General features: G+C 41.5%; 1 protein-coding gene across 1 annotated transcript in view; it reads left to right on the top strand.

Annotated features, from left to right (window-relative positions):
- KIAA0922 (KIAA0922 ortholog) overlaps positions 1-16,956 on the top strand; it is a 174,153-nt gene that overhangs the window by 118,198 nt on the left and 38,999 nt on the right. The window contains exons 7-19 of the mRNA XM_010840798.1: positions 519-596; positions 793-946; positions 2,193-2,251; positions 2,576-2,684; positions 4,640-4,730; positions 5,262-5,415; positions 5,974-6,144; positions 7,444-7,513; positions 8,559-8,676; positions 10,456-10,597; positions 11,751-11,860; positions 12,838-12,910; positions 15,705-15,832. Of these exons, the coding sequence (XP_010839100.1) occupies positions 519-596; positions 793-946; positions 2,193-2,251; positions 2,576-2,684; positions 4,640-4,730; positions 5,262-5,415; positions 5,974-6,144; positions 7,444-7,513; positions 8,559-8,676; positions 10,456-10,597; positions 11,751-11,860; positions 12,838-12,910; positions 15,705-15,832 (1,457 nt within the window). The remainder of the gene's footprint in view (positions 1-518; positions 597-792; positions 947-2,192; positions 2,252-2,575; positions 2,685-4,639; positions 4,731-5,261; positions 5,416-5,973; positions 6,145-7,443; positions 7,514-8,558; positions 8,677-10,455; positions 10,598-11,750; positions 11,861-12,837; positions 12,911-15,704; positions 15,833-16,956) is intronic.

Here is a 16,956-nt window from a genome sequence, read left to right as displayed (position 1 = left end):
GGCATCACCGACTTGATGGACATGAGTTTGAGTAGGCTCTGGGAGTTGGTGATGGACAGGGAAGCCTGGCATGCTGCAGTCCATGGGGTCGCAAAGAGTCGGACACGACTAAGCGACTGAGCTGAGTGAACCTACTTTCAAATAAGGGCAGGCTCCTGTGTTGGAGCAGAATGTTCAAAAAATATAAGAAATGCCAAGCGACAGTGTTCCTGTGTATATTTAGAACATATTTATCTGCTTATTGCCATAACAGGAATTTTCATGTTGCCCATGGGAGAGCTTGTGATTTCCATTAGATGTAAGCTCAGTGACAGAAGAGATTTTTCTGTTTTATTCACTATTGTATTCCCAGCAAATAGAATTTTGCCTAACATTTAGCAGAGGCTCAAATACATGTTGAATGAATAAAATGAATGAAGAAATCTAATTTCTGATTAAGTGATAGATTATTTACTATTGATAGTAGATTGAGACTTTTGCTTCCTTGTAATTTCTTTCCCTCCTTTTTCTTCTTTTAGGCGGAAACCACTAATTCTAGCCTCTTGCAGGTGCAACTGGAATGCAGTTTACATAATAAAGTGTGTCAGCGACTAAAGGTAAAATTAAAAATTTAGTGTTTTCTTCCTGCCTGCCTTCCTGCCTCTTTGTTTAGAAATAAAAAATAAAACAGCATGTTTATTTGCAGAATTGCGTATGCTTTTCCCCTAAATGCTTTTCACCCCTAAAATTTGAAATAAAAAAATTCAGTTGATTTTTCGAGTTTTTCCTTTTTTTCCATCCCTCCGATCTCAGAGTTGTTATGTGGAATCGGATGACGTTTTACGGCTACAGATGAGCATAATTGTAACAATGGAAAACACCTCAAAAGAATTTGAAGAAAACACACAAGATTTGTTAGATCATCTCTCTATTATTTATGTAGCTACAGATAAATCTGAGAGCTCAGGTATGGCAGACTCTTTAAACTTTTCTGGTAAAATATATTTTGGTTCACCTGCATCATCTTTCTGTATCATTTACTTAGAGATCGCAGATTGCATTGTTGCAATCCCAGACAAAGAGATTTTGCTTTCATTATTAATACACTGCAGTAGTAACTAGTTTTCCATCTGCATCTGCTCGTAAGCATGTATTATTTTAAAGTAAATTAAGTGGCACCAGCAAACCATTCTGTGTTTTCCCGAGGAATAATTTTCTTGACATTTTGAAGATGGTGAACAAATTAAATGGGCACTACAGTCTAATATAAATATTTACACAGTATTTTAAGTCTTGTGTCTTGGTTCTGTTTTATGATTTGCAGAAGCTCAATTGACCAAGTCATGGTGCTTGTATTTTTCATGGTTGATGGTGTGTTCCTGGTATGGCTGGATCCTGGATGCCTGACAACTTAGAGTAGTGTGAATTTCAGTGTTCCTGTCTTTGAATTTTGCCTTTGAAATTGTGCGTCCTACTTGCCAAGAATAACCTTGTTTATCAGTTTAAGTTTCTGAGAGATTTTGTAGAGGACATAGGATCCATGAATTTTACCATGTCAGCTTTGCCATTGGTTATCAATACTGTTCTGGTACCGAAATACAGTTTTACATTGGCCGTCTTAATTGTTGGTCAAACATGGTTTACTTTCCCGTCCTCAGAATCGATTACATATGTCATGGGTCAGCAGGAGAGCTTTCTTGTCCTGGGGTTCTGAGTTTCTGTCGGTTCCCAGGATGGCCAGGTGGGCATCAGTGTAGGGAAGACTCCTACAGCGTGGGCAGCGTTTCTGTTGGTGAAGATTAAAGGGAAGCCTGCATCCTGAGATCCAGGGTTTTATTTTTTCCGAGTGTGGTTGTTCAGTAAGGAAGTGAGGGGCTGTCTGGTCAGTAGGAGACCTCAGCTTTATTGGAAGCAGTCCAGTTGGTTAGTTTCATCTAGGGAGCAGGAGTGTGACCCTACACTCAGACTTTTTCTCCTAGTACTTCATCATTAGAGAGTCAGTGTTGACAGGTCAGTCTTTTTGCCAGAGTCCTTTGTCTTGTGACTTCAAAGAATACCCACCAGAAAACAGCTCCTCATTTCAATTTTAGTGTTGGAAGATGAATTGCATTTTTTAATAGAAATGCGTTCTGTGATGCTTTAACTTCAGTATGAAAATGTGAGAATGAGATGGCCCTTTATTTTAATCTCATTACTTTGATTCTTTTGAACAGACGATTCAGCAGTGAATATGTATATATTACATTCAGGAAACAGCCTTATATGGATACAGGTAATTTTAAATACTTGTGTAAAGTATAGTTTAAACTTACAAGTGTATATTTAATTACAGAACATGAGGATTTTTGAGAGAACACTTGTCTCTGTTATCTTTTGCTTCCATTGAAACGCATTTTCCCTTGCTCGAGCCCATATTTGGGTGAAGGTTGTCAGCACCCCTTCGTGCTATTACAGAATAGCACGTGTCATTACCCTTCTACTGAACAGTTGCTCTCTGTGCCAGTCTGAGCTTCTCAGCCGTTTTGACAGGGTTGATTCAACCTGGATCAGCCTCCACCCCGCTAAGAGCAGTATTGCGGATTGTTTTTTTTTACAGGATGTACGTCATTTCTCCCAGAGAGATGTCCTGTCTCTGCAGTTTGAACCGGTACTCCTACCTACTTCCACAACGAACTTTACAAAAATTGCTTCTTTTACTTGCAAAGGTACAGATTTTTAAAATGCTGGAGACTGTCTTTGTTTTCGTCATTTAGTCGTTATGACACTAGTTCTTTCTGTGATGACTCAGCTACAGCCTAGGCAAGGCTTTTGAAGCCAGTGGGCTTCATTTCAGTTCCACAGCCTTGACAGTTCTGAGAGGTAACCTGATGGAAGAAGTAGTGGTGTGCCGCTTCTGTGACGCCACGTGAGCAGGATTTTGAGTTTATAGGTCGAAACTCAGTTGGTGGTTTCAAAGGCCAGGTTGTACGTGTGTGACGGACGTACTGCTTTTACAGGTAGGGTTGTGCATCCCCAGGTTGGTTTCTTTGTGTAGAATGCAATGCAGGATATCTAGTGAGTGTCAACCCAGTCCTCTCCTCAGTCTTATTTATAGTTCAGAAGGTTTCTACAAAGGAATGAAATGCATTTTAAATTATGAAAACAAGACCCGATTCACTTATATTGAAAGAAATGTTAATTTAAAGCAGTAAGTGAGATATAACTCGGGACTTAGGTCTGTGAAGATTAAAAAGATTGTTAGTATTCTGTGTTAGTAATGCCTAGAAAGAAAACAACACTGATTTTTTGGACATAAATATAAATTGATGCATGCTATTTAGGAGGGAAAATTGGCAATTTCTCTGAAAACTTAAGATGTGCATATATGCTCTCTGATCCTGAATTCTACTTCTCCGAGCTTATCCTGGGAGTGTATCTTTATGAGAGATACACTTGTGTATATTCAGAATTGTAATAACAAAAATATGCATTGTTTGTGGCAACAGAACAGGAGATTGGTTAAATTGTAATTCATCTGCATGGGGGTGGGGCCTAGGCCTTTTTAGGTATAAGAGTCATAAACAGGTGTGCAGTGTCGGCAGGGTGGTTCTCTAAGGGTCCCTGTGGGTTTGCATGTGTTAGAGCACTGGAGAGATGCTCTGTAGTCTGCATTGTCGGCAGGGTGGTTCTCTAAGGGTCCCTGTGTGTTTGCATATGTTAGAGCACTGGAAGGATGCTCAGGAGTCTGCAGTGTCGGCAGGGTGGTTCTCTAAGGGTCCCTGTGTGTTGCATGTGTTAGAGCACTGGAAGGATGCTCGGGAGTCTGCTGCCAGTTGTTTCTCTCGTCTAGGGAAAGGTAGATGTTTATTTTCACATCTTTTTGTTAGTGTTTGAATTTTAGGAGGGGAACATATATTAACATACAGCTAAAAAAAAAGTCAGGTATTAGTATCAGAGTTAAGAATTTAGTCCCAGTGTGATGGTGTCCTGACCTGGCTCAAGGAACACATACGAGTGATTGATGATTCAACAGTGTTTTGGCAGCGAGGTCCCACTTTGGCTGTGAGGCTCCTCTGTGATCTTGGGCTCACCTGTTCATTTCTGGCTTACACCTCCACAAGCATCTCTTCACCCACCCTAGTGGGCTTGACTGTTCACTTTTGTCGTCTCTGCAGACCCAAGGACTTACCTATTAGTTCAGTTCAGTCACTCAGTTGTGTCCGACTCTTTGCGACCCCATGGACTGCAGCATGCCAGGCCTCCCTGTCCATCACCAACTCCTGGAGTTTACTCAGACTCATGTCCATTGAGTCAGTGATGCCATCCAGCCAGCTCATCCTCTGTTGTCCCCTTCTCCTCCTGCCTTCAATTTTGCCTCTTAAGATCTTTACAAAAGGAGAGCCACAAAGCATTGACTCTCTTCTCCTCCAAAAGAAGAAATGAGAGGTTGGTTTAGCAAAGAGCTGGGTAGTACCATGTTCTGGGTAACTGACAACCGGCCAGTAAGGAGGAAAGATAGTGTTCAAGAAAGGATTTTACCATTTATATCTCATGCGCGATTATAATGGAGACAAAAATGTGAAGTAATTAAAATGTTATAAATAAAACAGTTATTTTCATTTGGGCAAACGAAAGAAAAGATACTGATTCTTCACATTTATTTCCTTCTGCCTCCCAACAGCTCCATCCTGTGAGAGTGGGGCGAGAGAAGACGGCAAGAAAAAAGATACCCCGACACTAAAAGCATGCCTCTCCTCCCCTGTGGTTCAAGGGTGGGTTTCACTCCTCTTTCCCTGAAATTGTTCGGTTCCCCACCCCGCCGTAGCCCGGAGGTGATTTAACAAGGAAGTGATAACGTGTATGATTCTCTCTCTGGACTTGCCTTCCAGAGTTAGCAATGCTAGCAGGCTGTGCAAGGGTGGTTTGCAGGATGGGAAAGGGGAAGCTGAATGATGGAGGTGGTGGATGGGATCCGGGCCGGGCAGCTGTGTGTGGAAGGAGGAAAGCATATTCCCGCCACATTTCTGAGTTACATTCGGGGCCTGGTTTCTGCCTTGGCCTCTGTGAGCTGTCTTGGTGCTGGCCACACTGCACCCTTGCGCCTCCGGATGCTCCGCTTGTGGGCAGGAAGGCTGAAGAAGGTGCTCACATTCATTCTGTGATGCTTTTATGCAACGATGGTATTTTTTTTTAGGCTAGGTTAGGGTTATGTGTGACTGCTGTGTTGCGGTTAGAGGCTCATTCTCGCCCTTACGGTTGTCTGTATACACGGGACTGATGTCATGACTGTCCTGTGTTCACAGGTATTTTCGAATGGACCCTTCTGCAACCCAGTTTCACATAGAGAATCACGAGAATACTTCAGGGCTTTGGTCATTGTGGTACCTCAACCATTTTGACCATGGTGTTGTATTAAATGATGTGTTTGTTTCCAAGGAGACCAAGCACGTTTTAAAGGTACATATGGTATTTTTATTTAAGTTTTAGCCTATTTTAAGCTTTGTTTAAGGTCAAATACTATGAAATTAATTATTTATAAAATCTTTCACTTACAAATTTTAAAGCAAGTATGTTTCTTTTAAAATTTTCAGAATTACTTTTAGGCTCTCTTTATTTTTTCAAACTATTGTTCAGGGAGCTCAAAGGGACCAGGGTATATCCCATTAGAGATATTTATTACTACCATTATTTAAAAATATTGTAAATTACAATTTATCCTAAGAAGATTACATTTAGTAAAAATAAGCCTCGTTCATGATAAAATAGTAGGTTTTGGTAAAATACTGGCTATGAACATATCAAGATTATTTTGTGAAATTTAAAAACAAGTGCATGTTAAATATTAAATGAAACCTATTATTTATAGAAAAATATGTCAGTATTTGACTTGGAAATAATTAAGTAATATTTTATTTCTCAAAGTATAGAAGAACTTTAGTATCACACAGTATGATGATTTTAATCATAATTAGCATTAGTTAGGAAAGTAATTTCTCTTACTTCTTTTCTTTTTAGATTCTGAATTTCACTGGCCCTTTATTTCTACCTCCAGGCTGTTGGAAAATATTTTCTTTGAAACTTGCTGTTAAAGACATTGCCATAAATGTATTCACCCATGTGTTTTTGACTACAAACATAGGTGCTGTTTTTGCAATACCTCTTCAGATTTACTCAGCGCCCACCAAGGTATTGTTTACACACTCCATATGTGTTATAACTTTTGTAATAATTGCTATTTCTTCTTATTAGCTTACCTTATGGTGCTTGGATTTTGTTGATGGACTTGACCTCATATTTTCTAAGGCTGTCTAAGAAATTAATGGATATTACCAGGCCAGTCTTAGATGATAAATTGTTTAGTATGGAAATCTATTTGAAAACAGCTTCTCTTTTTCGTAAAGTAATACATGAAGTAATTTTCAAGTGAAAATAAGGCATTACAAACCCATAGATCTCATTTTCACTTATTTCCAAAATGAGCAAGGAATATGTGCTTGCTATAGTAAACACATTTGTGCCATTAGTACATATTTGCAGTGATTTCAAATAAACTGTTAAATGCTTTATTTAGACCTCTGGTAAGTGACTCTCAGCTGCTCATAGTCCTTGAATTTCCTAGTGGGCCATAATCTAAAGCCTGAAAGGATTCGCGATTAAGCAAATACTTTCTAAAGTCTTTGTATATTGTATTTAATTTAGATCTTACCTTGAACATGTCTCATTTTTTCTTAATGTTTATTTCTTTTCATTTAGTTACTGTTATTGCTTCTTTTTATCCAAGCTCTTCTGTATAATGCTGGGTTCTAATTTTTCACTATGAGACATTCATACAACCATCTTTATGATTTTTCTCACTTATTAGCGTTGGTGTTTCATAGATAGAAGTGCCTCATGTTTTGCTAAAAACTTAAAGATAGGGCGTCTAAAAGTATGCTAAACAAAATGTAAGGTTAATTTTATTAATCCATATTTTGAGCAGGGGAGATTTCTTAGATATTTCCTTTTTCCATCAAGGGCTGCATATGAGAAGAGTGACTGGGAGGGAGCAGGCAGGCTGTAGGAATGTGTGGAAGAGGCGATCTATGCTTTCCCAATTTAGGAAGTGGGACATTCATTTAAATGTCCTGAATAGTTTAGGAGTTACGATGGATTAGAATGCAGTGTTTTACAAATCCTACTGAGAATATCCTGAGACTAATTTAGTCTTTAATTTAGAAGGCAGCTTGGTGTCTGTAGGGCCCTGGGGGGTCACTGTGGGTGTTGATTATTGCCCAGAATCCACTGTAGTGACCCTGCTATGAGGGACAGTCAGAGCTCTCAACCAAGGAGAAAGAAGGCCAAGAAATCACTTCCTAGTTGTTTGGCTTCTGGTTAAAGGGACGTTCGCAGAGGTGGAGGCCCATGTGTGCTGTGCGTTTGAGTGCATTAGGATTTTTGTGTTTAGTGTTGTGTTTTAAGTTATTCATATATTACTTTTCAATCTAGGAAGGGAGTCTGGGTTTTGAAGTGATAGCACATTGTGGCATGCATTATTTCATGGGAAAATCAAAAGCAGGTAAGTATTCTGCCCTTAGGCTTTCTGTAGACCTCTAGTGTTGGGTGGGGTGGGAATTAGTGAGGAAGATTCACATTTGTAGATGGAATGATTAGTCCTTTAACATCATTGCATCATATTCTATTCTTTAAGAGCATGATCATTAACCGAATGACTTCCAGAACCATCTGAGGTGCCTGTGTAATTAACACCCCCTTACGTCTTAACCTGCACTTCTGTAAGGGACTTTTTCAAACACGATGTTTGATCATAATAGCAACCTTGTCACCAGGAACAGTTGGACTCTGATTCTTTTATAACGGGGCCGACTAGAAGTTAGTAAAAAAAATAATAATAATAATTTGGAATTGTCTTTGAAGAGAGTATAAGCATCTTATAGGGAGCACTCGTTGTTGTGTGAGACTGGAGGCCAAGGTGTCGATAGAGAAAGCTGTTCCGAGTTTGCTTCCTGCCTGTTGACTTATTAAAATACATAGCCTAAGGAGAGAGTTCTAGCACAGGAGTTTCCTTTGCATGACTCCCACTTCCCCACCCTTGTCTTCTAGCACAGACAAGGCAGGGCAGACCAGCAGACGGGGACCCGTTTATGAGTGTAAACGCGCGCCTTTAGGCTGAGCCCTGCTCGCAGCCCTCGTTTCTGAGGATTGCCGCCTGTTGGCGCGTTGGCCTTCTGCCCGGTAACCCAGCGCAGAGACGACTAGCACGTACATGACGCAGTGTTTAGCCTTTTAGATTTAAAGCTGTTGAACATGGTCTGAGTATGATTTTTACCTTGTTTCAGGCTGTATTCATGAGCCATGTGTCTTTTATGTTATTACCTTCCCATAATTCGATTTAGTTTTGTTTTATACATGTTCCTTTGATTTGATATCTCATTTGCCATTGAGTTAGAGGGACTTGTAGTAAAGCAATCAGCGGACAGGAGTCACTGATCACTTTACTGTCCTCTGCGTTTGAGAAGTTTTAGCCCTCAACCCTTGGCATTATTTACTAAGTGAATTATGTTTCCTGTGCGTCTAAACAGTAAGTCTGGTCTAACTTGTAGAAAATCCTGACTGGGAAGGGAGCCTTTCTCTGGATCCGTCTACCTGGGATGTGGATTCCGAACTTGCAAATACATTATATGAAAGATGGAAGAAGTTAAAACATGGTGATGTCTGCAAGTATGTTTTCACCTCTCTTTGTTTCTTTTATTCAGCACTGGGGGGACACTTTAACATAATCTTTGTTGACATTTCAATAGTGAATTTTTAATATCCAGCCTTTATTTTGACAGATTTCAAACCTCAGAAGAGTTGAAAAGTATAATATGATGAGTACTCAAATATTCCTAATTTGGACTCACCAGATGTTTACATCTTACCACTTCTGCTGTTTTTTTCTCTCTCCCTACCTGTGTCTATATGCACACATACACACACACTTCGTTTTTGCCGAGTCATTTGAAAGTAAGCTGTGGATACCATGACACTTCAGCCCTTAGTACTTTATTAAGAAAGACTTTTTTTCCTAAGGAACATTCTCCTGCATATACCTTCACTGTCGTTACATGCCCAAGAAGCTTAACACTGATGAGGTTATATGAACTAATAAACGTCCAGATTCACATTTCCCTAGTGTGAAAGTGAAAGTGCTAGTTGCTTAGTCGGCCCTGACTCTTTGCGACCCTGTGGACTGTAGCTTGCCAAGTTCCTCAGTCCATGGAATTCTCTACAAGAATACTGGAGTGGACAGCTCTTCCTTTCTCCAGGCGATCTTCCCAACCCAGGGATTGAACCCAGGTCTCCCACGTTGCATGCGTTTACCATCTGAACCCAGGAAAGCCCCTAGTTGACCCCAAAATATCCATTATAGCTGTCTTTTCCTTTTTGTAAAATCCAGGATGCATTCAAGGAGAGTGCATTGTATTTAGTCATCATGGTTCCTTAATTTTCTTTAGTGCCCCCACCTTTCCTCATCTTTCATAGTGTGATGTTTTAAAGCATCATAGCCAGCTGTCTTAGGGAACATTCAACACTCTGGATTTTTTGGGATTGCTTCTTCAGGTTTACATTCCTGTTAAACATTTTTAAAATTAGTAAGTACTAATTACTTGGTTGCTCTTGTGTGCTTATAATTGCGTCACCTGAGGAGGGACATAAATATCAATTTGTCCCATTATTGACATTGTTTGGTTGAATCATTTGACTCTCTCCATTGTAGACTATGTTTTTCCTTTTGCAATTAATAAATAATATGTGCTATGATAGTTTGAGTCTGTACACATTTCCTGTTCCCTGAGAATGTTTCGCTGTAGCATTTTGGCACCCATTGATAATCATTGCCTGAGATCAGTTATTGAATTGATGGCGGCAACAATGGTGATATTGCTAATTATTTTATTCATTCTACACTCTTGAGCATCACTATGAATTCTTTGGTCATTACCATCATTAGCATCATTATCATTTTTGATGTCGATTTGTCCCAGATTAGGCTGATGGGAGCCCGTTGAGGCAAGCTTTTGGGTCTTTGGTGTGTACCCATCATTCTTTGAGCACTTCCTTGCTTTCTAGTAAGACGGGATGTTCCAAGATCATCTTGTACTTTGTCTCCCCCATACCCTGAATAGACTTCCCAGGTGGCTCGGTGGTAAAGAATCTACCTGCAATACAGGAGAGGCAGTTTTGATCCCTGGGTCTGGAAGATCCTCTGGAGGAGGGCATGGCAACCCACTCCAGTATTCTTGCCTGGGAAAACCCATGGACAGGAGCCTGGCAGGCTACAGTCCATGGGATCACAAAGAGTTGGACACGATTGAAGTGACTGAGCACACGCATACCCTGAATAAGCCATTTTTTCCCAAGAGACTCTTGTTCCTTTTAGTTGGAGTGATATTTAGTGATTTCTTTTCTATATGTCAAAATTATTTCCTGTAATTTCTTTCTTTACGAATTTCGCAGAAGGACTGTTTTAGGAGTGACTCGGTTTGCCCATTCAAAGAAATCCAAGGAGTCGGAGCCTTTTGCTGTCTTCCTGCCTCGTTTGGTCCCTGAGCCTGGCCTCGTGTTGAACTTCAGTGCCACCGCCCTGAGGAACAGCATGGTGAGGCTCCCACGTCTTCTCATTTCTTCATCCGCGACACCTCAGCTCTTGAGTTTTTACATTAACCAAGTATTTCCACCTTGAGATACTGTTCCAGAATCAAAGTTAGTTGAAATTTAAGTGACACATGTATGCTATTCAGCGCTTTTAGGAGGGAGGTGTCGGAAGAACAAAATAAGGAATAAACTCAGGAATAGACTGAAATGCTTTAAGCAGATACATGTTATGAAGTCTGTATTCAGCTCAGAATCCACCAGCTAAGAGAGTACTTAGCTGTAGCCGCAGAGGAGGTCGTGGCTGACACAGGCTCAGCAGAAGTGGGTGAGTTTGCAGCTCAGAAGGGAGCATCCTCTGTCACTTGCTTGCATCCTTGGCTCCCTTCCTGTGTGCAAGCTTCTCCTGAGCTGATGGCGGAGGAGGGCAGAGCGAAGGCAGTGACAGCAGCCTTGAGGTTTTATCTGGAAAGTCTCCTTACCTGAGAGCCAGGTCACTGTGGTCCTTGTAATAATTTATATTTCCTCAGGTACTCATTGAGCTTCTTAGGGAAGACATCCCAAGACTGCTTTTTTAAAGCATTCTGTTTTGAAAAAGTTCAACTTGAAGAGTTTCAAGAGCAGTACCAAAAACTCCCAGTTGCCGTTCATGCAGATTCATCTATTTTTAACATTTGCCGTACTTGGCTTGATGTTTCCCCTCTCTTTCCACACACGTGTTTTTATGAGCTGTGTGAGAGGGTCGGACATGATGCCCCGACTCCACTTCCATGTGAATTTCTTAAGAACTAGACATCTTCTTGCATATCAGAGTCTAACTATCAAAATCAGAAAATGTAAGCATTAAGTACAACAGTTATGCCTGATCTGCAGTCTCCGTACAAAGGTTTCCACTTATCCCACTCACATGCGTACTTTACAGCATCCAGCCCAGGGCCTGTCCTTGCCTGGCCCAGTGGCCTGCGTCTCCTTCCATCTTCTGCAGCTCCTCTACCTCACGTTGTGCAGCTGTTGTGATGCACGCAGGCTGTTGATTCTCTAGACCGTTCCTGGAATTGCCTAGGTGATGGTTCCTGGTGAGATGCAGGTGATCAGTCTCTGTAGCTGCATCTCAGGGGTGGTGCTGTCTCCAGAACTGACTCTCCTTCCCACACGTCTAGGTGAAGTACTTCGTGGTGAAGAACCCCTCCTCGTGGCCAGTCTCCCTGCAGCTCCTGCCCGTCTCTTTGTACCCGAAGCCTGAGGCCGCTGCGCGCCTGCTGCACAAATGGTAACGCCCAGCGGGTGAAGACCTCTCACGGGGCAGGGGCGGTTGCTAGGAGGAGTTGAGGGCCTGTCCTGTTAAGACCCGCAACTGTTCAGCGTCCTTTGCATTTCCCCCGGTTCTGTGCATGGATGTACATGGGCTCAGCCTGTGACATCCACCCCTGCCCCTACGTGCAGACCCCATGGCACGTGCCAGTCCCGTGCATTGTGTGGCTCTTCAGTGTTACTGTGTCAAGTTCAGGGCCCAACAGCATTCTTATCAGGGAAGCTTTCCCGCCATGATTTTTCACATATACTCCTAAAATTTAGAATTGAAAGCAGTGAGCGCCGGGCAATGCAAGCAGTGAGTTTAGTGGTGGTTTAGTATATTTTAGCCTAGGGTTCTGATACAAGGTAAGATCAGAATTTGTATCTGTTAATCTTATCTTTGTACAACAGTCATGGTTTCACTTAGAACATTTCCTCTTCTGGCTTAGTGACACCTCACCCCCCATGTCTCAGCTTCAGCACTGCTGGTGTTTTGGACCCTGACTCTGTATGATGAGAGAGGAGATGTGCTCGGTGCTTTGGAGGTTGTTTGGCAGCATCCCTAGCTTCCACCCAGTAGATTCTGGTAGGACTTCACCAGCCGGGCAATCAAAAGTGTCTCCAGGTGTGGCCAGGGGGCCGCTGGGAGATAGCAATGTCCTTGGTTGAGAGTCACCTCCTGTCAGCTTCCACAGCTTTGAACCATTTGGAGGAAAAGAATTGCTTCAGATTTGGAGCTTTTGTCACCAAAGGAGTCTGTACATTCTGTGCTGCCAACACTATTCATTCCATAGTATTCATTGTGCTCTTACAGCGTGCCAGGTGCTGTGTGGGGAGCTGGGCACAGGAATGAGAGGTCAGGGTGAACTGGACATGTGTGAAAACACACACATATGTTCTTTCTTGGTGATCTGAATGCTATTTTAAATGTTTTTTTTTTTTTTTTCTTTATAGGTTTGGCACCGATATGCAAATGATTAATCTCACAACCAGTGAATTCCAGCTTACCAAAGCTTGCCCTTACCTGGTAGGATGTCATCTTTAAACAGAAAAAAGAATGCTGACAAATTAGACTCATAGCATATGGGCCTCACTGATTTATGTTTCAAGTGTCTTTTCGTAATATATGTGGCTCTCTATTTTTCTATTCTAGCAGTTAAGTATACATAGCAGCTTTTTCTAGTTAACTAATGCAGCAGGAGCCTGGGGTTCATGTGAGCCTGTAAATCATTTTAATTTAATTATTTAGGTTCATGTGAGTGAAGAAATAACAATTGAATCAGACCTCTGTAGAAAACTGTAAAACTTGAGACCCCAGAATTTATAATTCTCTTAAAATTCCTCAGCCCCATGAATTCTTTTTGGGGTAAGATAAAGTAAAAGCAAACACTTTTTTTTTTTTTTTAAGTCTTACTAAGCTGGCTTCATGTTTTTAGCAGATAACCCAATTTCTGTGATATTGACCTTACCTATATAAAAGGATTTCTCTGAAATTCTTGCACCTCTGGGCCCTCATGAAGTCTTGCATAAGTACTCTGGAGAGGGAGTAATAAGCATGTCACGTGGCGAGGACGTCGCTTGACTAGAAACTGAGTTTTCACTCATTCCTTCTGTGGGTCCCTGGTGTAGCCGAGTATTTTACTTACGGGTATTCTGTGCTTGGGGTTTCCCTGGTAGCTCAGCTGGTAAAGAATCCACCTGCAATGCAGGAGACCCTGGTTTGATCCCGGGTCTGGAAGATCCCCTGGAGAAGGGCAAAACAACCTACTCCACTATTCCTGCCTGGAGAATCCCCATGGACAGAGGAGCCTGGCGGGCTACAGTCCTTGGGGTCCCAAAGAGTCGGACATGACTGAGCAACTGAGCAGCACAGCACAGCATTCTGTGCTTGAGGTTAATTAAAAGATGAAGCATCTCCTAAAGAAATACAAACACGTGTAGACATACTTATGCTTATCACTGTATTTTTAATGCACACACATATTTAAATGTCATAGATGTTTTCTTCTTTCTCTACTCATAACCCTCCAAAGATACACTGTTGGCTCTAGAAACTTGAAAGAGGGAGGCCACAGATAACGTCCAGTGTGAGTTCAAACAGAATGAATCAAAACAAAGTTTTTAATGGGTTTTTAGCAGAGACTTATTTGCAGTAAGAGACACGAGCAGTAGTGCTCCTTCCCTTTGTCAGTGGTCCAGGCAGCAGAGTCCTGTGCTGTTGGGCTGGTCCTGCTTTTGGCCCCTCCAACCAGGCAGCTTCCCAGGAGTGCTGGGAGGTATAGCGAGTCCTCTATGCTAACAGATAATTTCGCCCCATGACCATTTAATCATATGTAATTTGAAATTCCAAAAATGATGCCTGTTTCTTTTACACGTTAGTATTCTATTCAGGCTTAAGCAAATGGTGCAACTCACTTGGAAAAGGTCTGTAATCTGTGATTGAAGATTTTCATAGATTATTACATTTTTTATGACAAAGGAGATTATCCCCATTGTTAATTTATTACATTTACAAAAAGTGATAGTATCAACGTTCCTTTCTTTAAAAAATTTTAGTTGGAGGATAATTGTTTTACAATGTTGTGTTGGCTTCTGCCATACAACAGTGTGGCTCAGTGATAAGTATACATGTATCCCCTCCCTCCTGAGCAATATCAGTGCTTTTGACACACAAGTTTAACTTAAAGTTTTTAATAGAATCATTTGTTGTTTAAGAAAGGCCTGCATTTTTCTTTTGTTGGTTTGCTTTTAGACGTGTAGCTCCTTTGGTTAAGAGCGTGTGGAATTGGACATTCAAAGTTCCAAATCCAGGTACCTCCATGTGGTCCTGGGTAAATAATTTGGCCTCTCCAAGTCTCCTCTTTCTCACTTATAATGATGTTTGAAAATTTCATAGTTTTATAGAACGCTTAGCATTTTATATACCTAATTGTAGTCCAGTGCCTGGCATATAAGAATTACTTAATAATTAGTGCGTTCTTATACTTTTAATACTTAAATTGGCAGCTTTTTTCAGTATTCATATGTGTATAAAGCAGAATTCCTTCATGAAGTTTATAATTTTAAGGAAAATGAATCAAATGGCACTACTGTTTCTTCTTTCAGATAGTATGGGAAATGCCAGTAATAACTGAGGGATAAAACAAATGCAAAAACTAAAAATACAGAAGAGAGATATTAGGCAGATTACATGGTTAGAGCTCTGAAAATTAATAAATTACTTTTAGTGAGAAAGAGCTAGGAAAAAACAATGGAAAGAGGGAAAGTCTATCACAGTAATGAAGAGCTAAATCTTGAATGTTAAAGTTAGAAGGCAATTTATTCAGAGAAAGTTAGAAATCTTGGGGAGAATAAAAGGAGGGTGTGAATAAATAGGTCGTTCTCCTGAATGGAGAGACTAAATGTAATAAAGATGGCTTCTTTTTAAACAATAATGCAGAGAATTTAGGGCTGTCCAGCAGTGGAAAGTGCTTTGGTCGGATCCCTGTAGCATTCAGGCAGAGGCTGGTGGTCTGTTTTCTCGGTGACGTTTTTCATTCAGGTGAGCTTGCTGATAAGGTCTGTAGCCCCAGCTCGCAGCCGATCCAGGAGGCCCAGCCCCTTTCCAGCGTCCACACTGGACTGTCCTGCAGCCTCTGCCTCTGCTTCTCAGCTGGGCTCAGCAACTGTCGATGGGCGTGAACTGTCGTGATGAACAAGTTCCACGGGTTGATTTGGATGGTCAGATCCCCATGTTAAAGGAACAGCAGTCACATTTATGCATTTAATGAGGATAGAGTCTTGCTCTCCAGAAGTTAATTGCGTTTATTGGTAACTTTCAGGGCGTGCAGTCTGAGGGATCCAGGTTTGGCATCCTCCACTTACATTTGCAGCCTTTGGAAAGGAAAAGGGTTGGTGTAGTGTTCACTCCAGCTGACTACGGAAAAGTCAGCTCCCTCATCCTAATCCGGTAGGTGTGTCTCTGTTGCTTTCTTGTTGACTGACTCTTTCTCTCAAGAAGACATGATCTCTTTAGCTAAAAGAGATTTCCTCAGGCCCCCAGTGATGAGCTGTGTTGCAGGACTGGAAAGGCAGTGGCTGAGGAGAGCAGCTTCCCGAAGCTCCACATTTAATCTCCCTGGGTGTCAGGCTCCTCCCTGGTACAGGCAGAATGTGTGTGCTCCCTTCACACGGTGCCTCATCCACCATCACAGAGGGCAGAACACACACACACACACACACACAGGAACACACATGCGAACATACACACGAACACACACGCAAACACGAACACACACACATGGACACACACACAAACACAAACATACACGGACACACACGTGAACATACACATGAGCACACACGCAAACACACGGACACACACACGAACACAAGCATACATGAACACACACACGGACACACAGGAACACATATGATCGAACACATGAACACACAACACACATGAACACACGTGCACACACACATGAACACGAACACAAACACAAACACACACGAACACGAACACACACACACACACGAACACAAACACACACACGAACACACACACAGGCATGAACACACACACGAACACACACAAACACACACGAACACACACACATGAACACATGAACACACACATGTCCGCACTTTTCTGTCCTCAGCTCAGAAGAATAATTGGAGCACTGCTGTATATGTTTTCATTCCTCAGTGTTTGGGTTTATACCAGTCTCATACCTGTCTGTCTTGCTTCTGTACTTCTTGGTAGCACCAGAGGATAATGAAAAAAGTGCTTAGTTGAGCCCACTGGCTCTTTTTACTTGCCAACTGATTTAAGCAGCTAAATGTTTTTCATTCTTAAATTTATTGAGAGTCTTGTTTCAAAAATTTACAGTAAATATAGATTGAACCTCTCTCTGCATTGGTGAGCTGTCTAACACAAATTAATTTTTCATTAATGATGTTTAGATATTTTTTGATTTTATGTTTTATTTTGGCCACATCATGCAGCATGGGGGATCTTAGTTCCCTGATCAGGGGTTCAGCCTGTGCCCCACCCCTGCAGTGGAAGCGTGGAGTCCCAACCTTAGTTGTTTT

Source organism: Bison bison, unplaced genomic scaffold (genome assembly GCF_000754665.1).
Source record: "Bison bison bison isolate TAMUID 2011002044 unplaced genomic scaffold, Bison_UMD1.0 scf7180017864146, whole genome shotgun sequence".
Taxonomy (NCBI): Eukaryota; Metazoa; Chordata; class Mammalia; order Artiodactyla; family Bovidae; genus Bison; species Bison bison.
Note: the sequence above shows the minus strand (reverse complement) of the source record. Positions and strands in the feature narration are given on the sequence as shown.